Source organism: Talpa occidentalis, unplaced genomic scaffold, assembly GCF_014898055.3.
Source record: "Talpa occidentalis isolate TD23 unplaced genomic scaffold, MPIMG_talOcc4v2.1 talOcc4.8, whole genome shotgun sequence".
Classification (NCBI taxonomy): domain Eukaryota; kingdom Metazoa; phylum Chordata; class Mammalia; order Eulipotyphla; family Talpidae; genus Talpa; species Talpa occidentalis.
The window spans coordinates 26,509,336-26,521,479 of record NW_023605194.1 but is presented as its reverse complement, the minus strand read 5'-3'; the positions used below and the strand labels follow the sequence as shown (position 1 = coordinate 26,521,479).

The following is a 12,144-nucleotide window of genomic DNA, read 5'->3' as shown; positions in this document are numbered from 1 at the left end:
CCTTCAGCCTCTATTTGATCCCCACATCCAATAACAGTGAAGAGGCGTATACCCTGCAGTAGTTTTGTACTTCCTGAATATTGCTGTAGGTGATAGCTCTCCTGGAATATGTATGAATCATCACACCCATCCATTTTGCCAGCAAAATTATGGTGAAGAGCGTCTACGCTAGAGTCAGGATGTCTGCTTCAAATCCTGTCACAAATAATGCCTTGCTGAGAATCTTAATTTCTTGACTTCTCTGTGTCTGTAGAATGGAGATAGTGATGGTAGCTACCACAGGATAATTGTGAGGATTACATGAGACATTTCATGGAAAGTACTAGCACATAGTAAGCACTATGTTGTTTGATATCATCATCATCATCATTATCCCTGTTTCTCCCCTCTGATGGCAGCCTGCACATACTACAGGAGCATTCTCCCTGCTATGTCAGAATGGCTGTAGAGCTGGAAGATTGCTTGAGGGGATAACAGGGAAGGTGCCTCAGTGAACCTCTGTTCTCTCTCTTCCCGTCTTCCCCTAGTAAAGAAAACTTCAGTTGTAGTAATTGGAATTAGTTTAGCATGAAAGTCAATGGCTTTTGTTATCTTAAGTAAAATTGTATTTTTTATTGTTCCTCTAAATCTGTTAATTTCCCTTTTTATTTTAGGGTGGAATTGCTTTTGTTGCCATAAAAGGAGCATTCAAGGTTTACTTCAAACAGCAGCAATATTTACGTCAGGCACACCGCAAAATTCTAAATTATCCAGAGCAAGAAGAAGCATAAAACTGTGACTCTGGTTGTTCTGCAGTCCTCTCATCCTTATAAGTCTGTTGTGTTGTTTTGATTCCATCATTAATGCACAGTAGTGGAGATTTGTGATAAACTGCTGCTCTCATATTTTTAAGAAATATAATAAAGCACTTAGGGCAGGGGAAATCCTCTCAGTAATCACGGAACCTGAGGATGTGATTTGTTTTCATTGTTTTGTCTGTATTTCTTTTATGACAGTCATCTCCATTATCTTAGCATGGTAAACCTGGGTTTTGTTCATATTTTCTCCAGACAGAAATGTAAAGATCAAACTGTGCAAGTATTTAAAAATGCACATACTGTTTTATTCAAATGCCTCTTTTGTACATGTTCATGTTAAGTGTTTTCTTAGAATCAGCAACTCAACTCAATGAAGGTACTATGAGGATTTTTCTCACTGGCATAATTTGATTAAATAGGAGTATATGTTCATATGAGGAAATGTAAATTAAATTAGTTATAATTAAATAACAAACCAAAAATGTATGTAAGCATTCAAATAATTATCTGAACAAATGCAATTTTGTTGTGTTTTTTTTTAACCCATGTGATGTCCTCCAAAATGTATAGGGTAAAATTCACAGGGCTTCCATATCACTTTTTCACTATTAAATTTTATTTATATAATGTTGACATCTCATAGTTCATAATGCAATTTTGACTTATGTAGTCTTAATTACTGTTTGTGGGGGGGGGGGAAGAGTCATCATCCTTCCATCACGGGGGTTTTTAAATCCATATTTCTAGAAATTAGAGCTGCCAGTTTATAGTAGTTTGAACACAGAGAATGATTTGCAAAAAATCAATAAAGTTATTTTACTCTCCTCTTTCATTGATGCAGTTATTCAGGTATTTGTTGATCACCTCCTGTTTTGCCAGACACTCTGCAGAGTGCTATGAAATACAATGGTGAGCAAAACAAATTTAGGTTCCTACTTTTACAGAGTTCATGGTCTAGTTTCAAAAGAGATAAAACCAGCAGTGAGTAAACCAAGGTGAGGCCTTGAGATCTTTGTTTTTTTTAACAGTAAGTGAGGAGTTAATTATGAAAACAAGAATTCTTGAATAAACATTGAGGTCATTGTTTTTGGTTTAAGTATTATTTTAAAAGAAAACCAATACTAACGTGTTTAGGCTTTAATTGTCTCGATGAGGCTAGCACCTTAATAATCACTATTTAACTAGTTTTATATTCATTTTTCAAAAGCATTTATTTATTTTAAGCTACTCTGAATAGTGGTCCTTTTAATGTTTAGCAGTCTGAAAGATCTTACAGCTGTTTCATTAATTAAAGTTAAATTTTTAAAAGATAGTTCCAAAAGCCCTAGTTTCTTGTTCACAGTATCTAATGCATGACAATGATGTTTCCCTTTACTGATAATAGGTCACTTCTGTTTAGGAGTATAGCAAATACAGATTGAGCTATGGTAGATTGCAATTTAGTAATTTAAGAAAGGTACCTTTCTATAATACAAATGTCTTAATCTTGAGTTATAACATGAAGTTTATGTGTATGGTTACTGAACATTCAAAGTTGTTATTATCTGAGGAGAAAGGGGTGATTTGACAGCAGGCCCTATTAAGAACACTGCTGTAGTTCTGAAGGGGAAATACAAAATCTATGACTATATATTAAAACTTAGATGATATAGCTATAATTATAAAATATATTGGCTTTTCTTTAATTTTCAACATTAAAAGATGTTACATATTTCCTACATAATTTTGTTGTATAGAACAGCTTTTAGGCTGCCTTTACTAAAGTTATATAAGCACACAGCTCCCCATTACTACTTTAATGCCCAGGGTGAGAAGTAGTTGCCTGGGATTATTGACATGAGGGCTAGTGAAAGTCTAGGAAACTATTTCTTCAGGGGCAGGTGGGAGGGGTTTCTAGAGTTGCAGGGAGGGAACTGCAAGTGCCTGGGGACCAGAGTGGCCTCGAGCCCTGGAACTGAACACTTTTAAATCTAAAGAACCTCAGCTCAAGAAATAGCACGTGCCAGTCTCTTCACAATGGTGACCCAGGCTACCATGAAATAATAAAAAAAAGTACGGGCTGACTAAAGTTGGATGGACCTGGGTTCAACTCCTAATTCTGCTTTTAATTATTGTATGTGTAATCTTGGCTAAATTCCCATTCTTTCAGCTACAGTTTTCGTCATCTCTGAAATGTAATTAATAACTTTTCTCAGAAAACTCTAAGATTTAACTTAGGAAGGAACAGAGGCACTTTAGGCTCAAAATAGCCCCCCTAGTGCAGCGGTTGTTTCTCAATTGCTAGAGTCTGCTTGTGCTCCAGGAAAAGGAAATAAAGAGGCAAAAGAAAGGCATTGGGGGACAGAATAAAGGGATGCTGTAAACTGCTGGGACGGGTGGGCATATTTTGTGTTTTCCAGTTTATGTTCACATTGCTTTACTCTGTTATTTCGATAAACTTTAATGTTTTAAACCTCTTTTATAAAATTCAATGATGACTAATAGAATTCTTTGCAGAAGTTCATTTATCTCCAAAGTGGCTGAAAATATTGTTCATCATTACATGATTATCAAATGACTGTGAAGAATATAAAATTAAACTTAGTGACTTAATTAGTCACTGCCTTGCTAACTGTGCTGTAATTTTTTTAAAAGTCTTGTTTTTAATATAGCAAACTATCTCAATACTGGCTGAATTAGGCTAAATAAAGAATTTTTATGTTCTCTAGGTGTACTTTGTCTGTTGAACAACTCCCAAAACATAATTGACTAAATCTCTACCTACATAATTATTTCAAAATCATAGTTATCGGGCCTCCCTAGTAGAGCAGGGGTTAAAGTCTCAGCGCTATCAAGCTATTGCCGGCCACTGCAGCATGAATTTTATCCCCGGCCAGGGAGATCATGGCGCAGCAGACCTTTCCTGTCTCACCTGCTGCTCCCCTCAGCAGTGTATTTCAGTAGATCTGCCTGTTCTGCTCCCCACTCTGGTGAATCCTCTCACACCCTGCACCTCTGGCTTGTACCCCAGTTCTTTTTTTTTTAAGATTTATTTTTGCATACAGGAGCTGGGGTACAGGCCAGAGGCATGGGGGTGGGTGGGGATTCACCAGAGACAGTGGGGACAGAAGATTCACCAGAGACAGTGGGGAACAGAACAGGCAGATTGACCAAAGTACACTGCTGAGGGGAGCAGTGGGCGAGACAGGAGAGGTCTGCTGTGCCATGTGGGTTGCTCCCTGGCTGGCCAGGAATCGAACTCGGGCTGGAGGGGCTGCAGATAGCTTCATAGGTTGCGTCTTAACCCTTGCGCCACCAGGGAGGCCCCTATACCCAGTTCTTGTATGCATAAATTTTTAAATCATCGTTATCAAGATACTAGTGAGATTTTTCTTCTAGTAAAAAGTAATCTGCATTAAAAAAAAAAAAAAAAAAAACTTTGAAGCCTGGCAAGGTTAGGCTATCATTCTGGCCAACCCCATGTGGTTTAAGCATTTTATGGATAGCAGCTTGCCAGGTTACTGTATGTCAACAACATATACTGCTTTACCAGATTAGATGTTTGTTGAACAAGGCACTGTGCTAAATCTGGGGTATGGACCTTAGTCTTTTTTTTTCTTTATTGAGGTAACATTGGTTTATAATACTGTGTATGATTTAGGGAAACAGGTTCACACCTTCTCAGATGTAACCACAGCACCCCAACAGACCTTAGTCTTAATGTCTTACCACCAAAAGAATGTAAGATCCATAAGGGGATAGATTTTTTTGTTTATTTTACCACTGTTTACTACTCTATTCTACAAATTAAGAGCATTTGGGTCACTGTGGAATACTTTGAACCCTTAGAAGAAGATAGGCCCTGCTTAACTATGGATTGTCCCTGTCAAAATGCGCCAGAAGCAATCTATAACAGGCACAGAGATAATAAACATTTATCTTTCAATGGTACATATTTTTCAATGTATTGATTTTGTACACCAAATATAAGCCATGCAAAAGTAGATAATTTTAAAGTATAAATTTCAATGAATTTTTACAAAATGATTGTATGTGTCATATCAGTCAGGAGATAGAAATTGTACCAGTTATTTGAACAATGGAAATGTAAATGTGATACAAGGAATTGTTAACTAGTAGGAAGCAAATATTGAAAGGCGAAAAAGAATAAAAGAAAGTAGCAGGGGGCCTCCCTGATGGTGCAGTGGTTAAGAGGCAGCACTATGAAGCTATCTGCAGCCACTTCAGCACAGCACTGAGTTTGATCCCTGGCCAGGGAGCTACCCACATGGCACAGCAGACCTTTCCTGTTTTGCCTGTTGCTCCCCTCAGCAGTGTATTTCAGTCAATCTGCCTGTACCCGACCCTGACTCTGGTGAATCTCACGCCCCCCATACCTCTGGCCTGTACCCTAGTTCTTATATACATAAATAAATATTAAAAAAAAAAAAAAAGGGCCTCCCCGGTGGCGCAGCGGTTGAGCGCTGGGTTGCGAAGCTGCCTGTGGCTTCTGTGGTACCGGTTCGATCCCTGGCTGCTCCCCGGTCACCGGAGGAGGGTCCCACATGGCACACAGACCTCTCCTGCTGCCCGCTGCTCCCCTCAGCAGTGTACTTCGGTCCTTCTGCCTGCTCTGCTCCCCACTCTGGCTCTGGTGAATTCTCTCACCCTCCCGTGCTTCTGACTGTACCCAGTGCTTGTATAAACAAACAAACCAAAAAAACCAACCAAACAAGTAAATAAATGAATAAAATACATGCCTCTTTAAAAAAAAAAAAAAAAGCGATAGCAAGCTACTGGAAACACTACAGCACCAGTTCGATTCCCAGCTGGCCAAGGAGCAACCTTCATGGCGCAACAGACCTTTCTTGTCTTGCCCACTGCTCCCCTCAGCAGTGTGTTTCAGTAGATATGCCTGTTCTGCTCCCTCCTCTTGTCTGTGGGGAATCTTCCCACCTATCCGCACCTCTGGTCTATACCCCAGTTCTTGTATGCATAAATAAATTAAAAAAAAAATAGGACCTCTCTGGTGACACAGTGGGTTAAGCGCAGCACTGTGAAGCTATCCACAGCCTCTGTAGCATGAGTTCAATCCCTGGATGGCCAGGGAGCAACCCACATGGCACAACAGACTTCTGTCTTGCCTGCTGCTCCCCTCAGCAGTGTATTTCAGTAGATCTCTCTGTTCTGCTGAATCCTCTTACTCCCCGCATCTCTGGCTTATACCCCAGTTTGTTTACACATAAATAAAATCATAAAAATAAACTTTAAAAAGAAAAATTAAACACTGGAATGGCAAAGGGCAGCTTCATATTCCTTTCACTAGTGTTGCCTTGACAAAGGGCTTTTACAAATTCTCCTCCTTGGAGAATTTCTCCCCTTCCTGGAACTCTGCCCAATTCCCTCTCAGGCCTCTCCTGCCAGAGCACACCAGGCCCACCATGACCTATGATGAGCGATTTACTTGGACTGCTATCCTTGGTCCTGAACCATCTTCATGAGTTAAGGCATAATTCACAATTTGACTGCAAATCAGAATGAGAAGGGAAGCTTGAAAAATGTACTTATTGCAAAGTCCCACCCCCAGATAATGACTCAGTAGGTCTCTGCATTTTTTAAAAAGTAAGGTCTCAGATGAATCTGATGGTCAATTTGGAAATCACTCTACTAGGGCATATTTATTGCTAAGCCTATGCAGTAGACATTCTTGCTTTTTACCTCCCTGTTGGCATCCATTCCCTAATATTCTGGAAAACCCTGGTTCTTAGGAGCATCACTCTTCTCCACTGCCAGGTTTGGACAAGGCTAGCCCAGCTCCATTCTACCTATCCCAACTTTCTGATCATAAATATTGGATATGAGTTAACTCAATATGAGCCAACAATAGAGTTGGGAGGGATGAGATGAGGCCCTCATTATAATGGCACCAACCAAGAGAGATGGAGAGAGACCAGGTCCAATAACCTTTTTGAGCCTCTGAATCGAGTGATCCTCAAGTCAGAAATTCTCCTGGACATTTCAGATAGGAGAGCTTAAGCCAGAGTGTATCTGTATTATTATCAAGAACATTAATGGTGAGTTGGATTTCTGCCAGTTGTGACCAACATTGACTACCATTTCTTAGGATGCTGCTTACTCTTAACCATCTCTCCTAAGATTGTGAACCAAGAAAGAGAAGAAGCAGTGTGAGGAGAGGGCTGGGCCAGGGAGAGAACATCAGAAATTTCTCTCCCTGTGAGGGAAAAATAAGAATAACTCTAATTTGGACATTTTTTAAAATTTTTTTTAAAGATTTAGTTATGTACACGAGAGTTGGGGTGCAGGCCAGAGGTCAAGGGGTGGGGTGGGGTGAGAGGATTCACCAGAGACAAGAATGGGGAGCAGAACAGGCAGATCTATTGAAATACACCGCTAAGGGGAGCAGCAGGCGAGATAGGAGAGGTCTGTTGCGCCATGTCGGTCATCTCCCTGGCTGGGGATCGAACTCGTGCTGCAGTGGCTGCGGACAGCTTCATAGTGCTGAGACTTAACACTCTTGGCCACCAGGCAGGCCCTGTGCTGCGGACCAGCACAGCAATTGACGATGAGGCCGTCTCAGGGTGGAGAGACTGCGCAGGGTGGTCAGGGATTCGGTTAAAGAAATGACAAACAGACACACTTCAAGAAAGTGTAAATCTGAGTGCTCTTTATTTTAGTCAGTGGTCAGTATATATATGTTTTTTCTAAAGGCATAGGATCAGTGAACATCAAAGAAATTAGCTTGCTCATAGGTTTAGCTTATCATTGACAGGGCAGTGATTTATGTCCAAAATACATCTGGACCTAGCTGCATTCCTAAGTAGACAGGCTATTAACTCTTTATATTTTTGTTGTACTAACTACTACTACTATTACCTACTTATGTTTACTCCTAATTAATTGTCATGGGTGAATTTATGTTATAATGCAGTTAATATCAAAGGTACTAAAGTCAAGCACATAATAGAAAGATTATTAAACTAACAATTCTATTATAACACAGTGTTTAGTAATGTTTCATATGCATTAGCCTAATTATTAAATTACGTATGTTTTTTAATTAGCAATCAATGACCAGAAAAAGGAAAGATTTTAGAGAGACAGTTGTAGCAGAATAAAGTTTGTGGGCCTTGAGAAAGCGAGATAAGGTTCCAGGTGGTCAGCATTTCTTTTAATCATCTTTGTGGCCGCTTCTGGTGGTCGTTATCTCTTGGCAGGCATTCGGCTTCTCTGCATCTTAGGGAGTTTGCTGTTCTCCCCCTGCGCGCATGGTTTCTTGCCCACGCCGGACCTCAGGGACCATGGCAACAGCCATTAGCCCTGAGGGTCACTGCAGGGGGAGGTGCAGCAGCCCTGGGCATTTTTAAATCATCAGGATAATTTAAAATCATACCAAGGATGAAACCATAAACAACCAGGGCCAAAGCTGATGTGACTGAAGGAGAGGAACATGGGTGAGCCCAGTGGGCCAGACAGGACCAATGTGAACACACCACCAGTACAATTGTCCTAGGCTGAGGGCCACCAACATGTTCACAGACTTACTTTTTTCTAATTTTCTATTTTGATTGATGAAAACAATGTCGCTTTCCTCTGTTCCTGAAATCTTCTGTTTATGCTACACCGTTTCCATGATTGGTCCTACTGCAGCTTTGTGTTTGACATTTCCAGTGTTTGTTCTCTATGAGGAGCTGGGGTGGTGGGAACCCCTCCATCAGCACACTGAGTTCAATGTTGGCTCCTTCCTATTGTATCAGGAGGATTAGACCCATAGCAAAAACACTGGAAGAGGGCTCGGGGTTGGAGGGAATAATCCATTGTGGTATAATTTCAGAAGATCATTTCTCCAAATAGGAGCTACACGTGGAATTGGGGAAGAATGACAGAAATGCCTGTAACCCTTACATGTGATTTTGAGAGTATCACTGTCTGGCTAGGGTAGGAAGAAAGTTCTAATTAGTGGACACTGAAGTGGGTTAGTATTTACATTATGGGAGAAGGGAGAATTGCCTGGCAGAGGTTCTGGGACAGAGGTAATTAGACAGGAGGCAAGAGCCCAGATGAGAGACCTCTGGGGAGATCTGAAAGGCCAGGGTAAAACAGAAGTGGAAGCTATTTTTAGGGATGTGAGATCAGATTGCAGAGCAAGCAGATCTAGGCATCTAGAATGATCAGAAACAGTTTGAAAGCCGGTGAGTCCAAGCAAAAGGGTGTTAGGGTAAAGTAATGGCATTGGAATGACTGTCAAAGATGTGCAATTTTTAACAAATTCTAGGGGGTTATATGCCTCTGAACTATATTCAAAACCCAGGAGGAGGACCTATGTTTTTCCGACAAAGGTTGTGCTTCTACTGTGGTACAGTCATCAGATCATGAACATCATATTACACTGACCTTTAAAAATGTCGTAGCTGAAAGTCAGAAGGAAGGAGGGAGCACATGGTGGGTTCTGGGGACTGGTTTTGATTTGGCTCTTAGCCTGGAAAGTTGTTATAATGGAGCTCACCTTTGGTTATTTGCTAAATTGCACATTCGTGTGATTTGAACTTCTCTGCATATTATATTTCATAATTAAACAACTTAAAAAAGCTCATCCAAGAGCTAACAGAGAAATATTCCGAGTCACTGAGAGAGGATGGGAATCAGAGAGGAACGAGCAGCTCCTAGGAGGATGTTATTATAAAGTCATTAGAAATAGTGTCTATGGAAAGTTTTTTTTAAAGATTTATTTATTTATGCATACAAGAACTGGGGTACAGGCCAGAGGTGTGGGAGGTGAGAGGATTCACCAGAGACAGAGTGGGGAACAGAACAGGCAGATTGACCGAAGTACACTGCTGAGGGGAGCAGCAGGCGAGGCAGGAGAGGTCTGCTGCGCCATGTGGGTAGCAACCTGGCCGGTAGGGGATTGAACTCATGCTGCAGAGGTTGCAGACAGCTTCATTGTGCTGTGCTTTAACCCCTTGCACTACCAGAGAGGCCCCCTATGGAAAGTTTTTTATTATGGGAGAATATAAATGAGAGATTAAGTAAGTAGTTTACATATATGTGTGGATATAAAATGACAAAAGTATATGTAGGGAAAGGAAAGCTCTCTCACCACACCCTCTTACCTTTACTCCCCAAAATGAATGGAAGTTGGGAGGGCTGTGCGTAGTTCCAGCACAATCCAGTGTCATGGTTAAAGGCACGCTTAAGACTTTGGTCCAATCCCAGCTCTGCTGCTTACTAGTTAAGTCACTTGGGCAAACAGCTTAACCTCTTTGGAGATATTGTAATGCTGCTGGGAAATAGATTCTGGGCAAAACGTACAGTTTATTTAAAATTTTTCTAGCCTGACTGCATAGTTTATGGAGGTCCAATTTATCAGGCCAACTCCACCCCAAGATTAAGCAGATTTTCACAATCTATATATTTTCCTTAGTATGAAAAAGGCTGGAAGTGATTGTGAAGGGTTTGGAAACTCCTTGATACCCTGTTTCACTGCTGTCACCTCTTTGTTGTTTGTTTTATCTTCTAATGGTATTGCTTGATCCATGGGAGAAGTTGGGAAGGGTGAATTGAGGTGCATGCCATACCCTGGGACATTAAGATGTACCTTGCTGCAGCCTGCCTACCCAGCAACTTGTCCCACAAGCACCAGGGCAGAAGGACAGGGAACAAATCCCAGTGATCTGGATCCTACTTAGGGAGAAAAGCTTTGGAAATACTAGAAATCAAAACATTTTTTCTGGGGATGGGTTGGGTAAATCAGATTGAAGTGGTCAATTGTCTGCTGAAGGATGTAGACTAGTCCTTTGGTAGCAAACATAATATAGTACATACAGATGTTGATTTATAGCGTTGTATACCTGAAATCTAAATACTGTTATAAACTAATGTTACCACAATAAAACTTTTTGAAAAAAACATTCTTTTCTGGATAGGCCATCAGCATAGAAATACTGTGGACTTACATCTTTTTTTAAAAATTTCTTTATACAGGGGCCTCCCCGGTGGCACAGCGGTTGAGTACTGGGTTGCGAAGCTGCCCGCAGCCTCTGCGGTGCTGGTTCGATCCCCGGCTGCTCCCCGGCCACCAGAGGAGGGTCCCACATGGCGCACAGACCTCTCCTGCCGCCCGCTGCTCCCCTCAGCAGTGTGCTTCGGTCCTTCTGCCTGCTCTGCTCCCCGCTCTGGCTCTGGTGAATTCTCTCACCCTCCCATGCTTCTGACTGTGCCCAGTGCATGTATAAACAAAACAAACAAACAAACAAATAAAGCATGCCTCTATTAAAAAAAATAAAAAAAATAAAAAATAAAAATTTCTTTATACATACAAGAACAGGGGTATAGGGGCCTCGCTGGTGGGTGGGGCCTCACCTATACCCATCCCCTGCACCTCTGGCCTGTACCCCAGCTTTTAAGTAAATAAATCTTTGGGGGAAAAAAAGGGGGTCTCCCTGGTGGCACAGGGGTTGAGGACAGTGCTATCAAGATATTGCAAGCCACTGTAGCATGAGTTCCATCCCCAGCCCTCCAGGAAGCAACATAACATGGCACAGCAGACCTCTCCTGCCTTGCCCCATGCTCCCCTCAGCAGTGTATATCAGTGGATCTGCCTGTTCTGCTCCCCATTCTGTCTCTGGTGAACCCTCTCACCCCCCACACCTCTGGCTTATACCCCAGTTCTTATATGCATAAATAAATAAATCTTAAAAAAAAAGAACTGGGGTGTAGGTCAGAGGTGCAGGGGGTGAGAGGATTCACCAGAGACAGAGTGGGGAGCAGAACAAGCGGGTCTACTGAAATACATTGCTGAGGGGAGCACTGGGCAAGACAGGAGAGGTCTGCTGCACCATGTGGTCTTAGCTCCCTGGCTGGGGATCAAACTTGTGCTGCAGTAGCTGGTGATGGCTTGATAGTGCTGAGACTTTAACCCCTGGGCCACCAGGGAGGCCCAGTGGACTTAAATCTTTAAAATTAAAAAGTTCCTCTCTCGACCTTGATAATTAACATGATCTGTGACAGCATTTTGTAAGAGAAAAACAATCCTGATGAGATTTAGCTGAGAAAAGTTCCCAGTATATCAGCCAATACCCGTTTCCTCACTCCATCCTAGGATGGAGAAACTCCATCAGAACATTAAAAGTATCCTCTAATGTAGGTCCCCTGCAAGTTGTTTTGGTCAGAACAGAGCATCTTCCCTGGAACTCAGGTTCTACAGCCAATCAGCTACAGAAATTGGGAGAAAACACTTCCCATTTTTAAGCCTGACTCTACTGTCAAATGAGTGGCTCATACCAGTTCAGGGTTTTCTGGTGACAAGAAATCAAAGTTCACTTAAATCTACCCGGCTTAAATGTATCTG

The 12,144-nt window shown here is 41.6% G+C and overlaps 1 protein-coding gene across 1 annotated transcript in view; it reads left to right on the top strand.

The window, feature by feature from the left end:
- Positions 1 to 1,102, top strand: part of MARCHF5 (membrane associated ring-CH-type finger 5) — a 47,987-nt gene extending 46,885 nt beyond the window's left edge. The window contains exon 6 of the mRNA XM_037495598.1: positions 654 to 1,102. Within this exon, the coding sequence (XP_037351495.1) occupies positions 654 to 770 (117 nt within the window). The 3' untranslated portion in view covers positions 771 to 1,102. The remainder of the gene's footprint in view (positions 1 to 653) is intronic.
- The last annotated feature ends 11,042 nt before the right edge of the window (positions 1,103 to 12,144 follow it).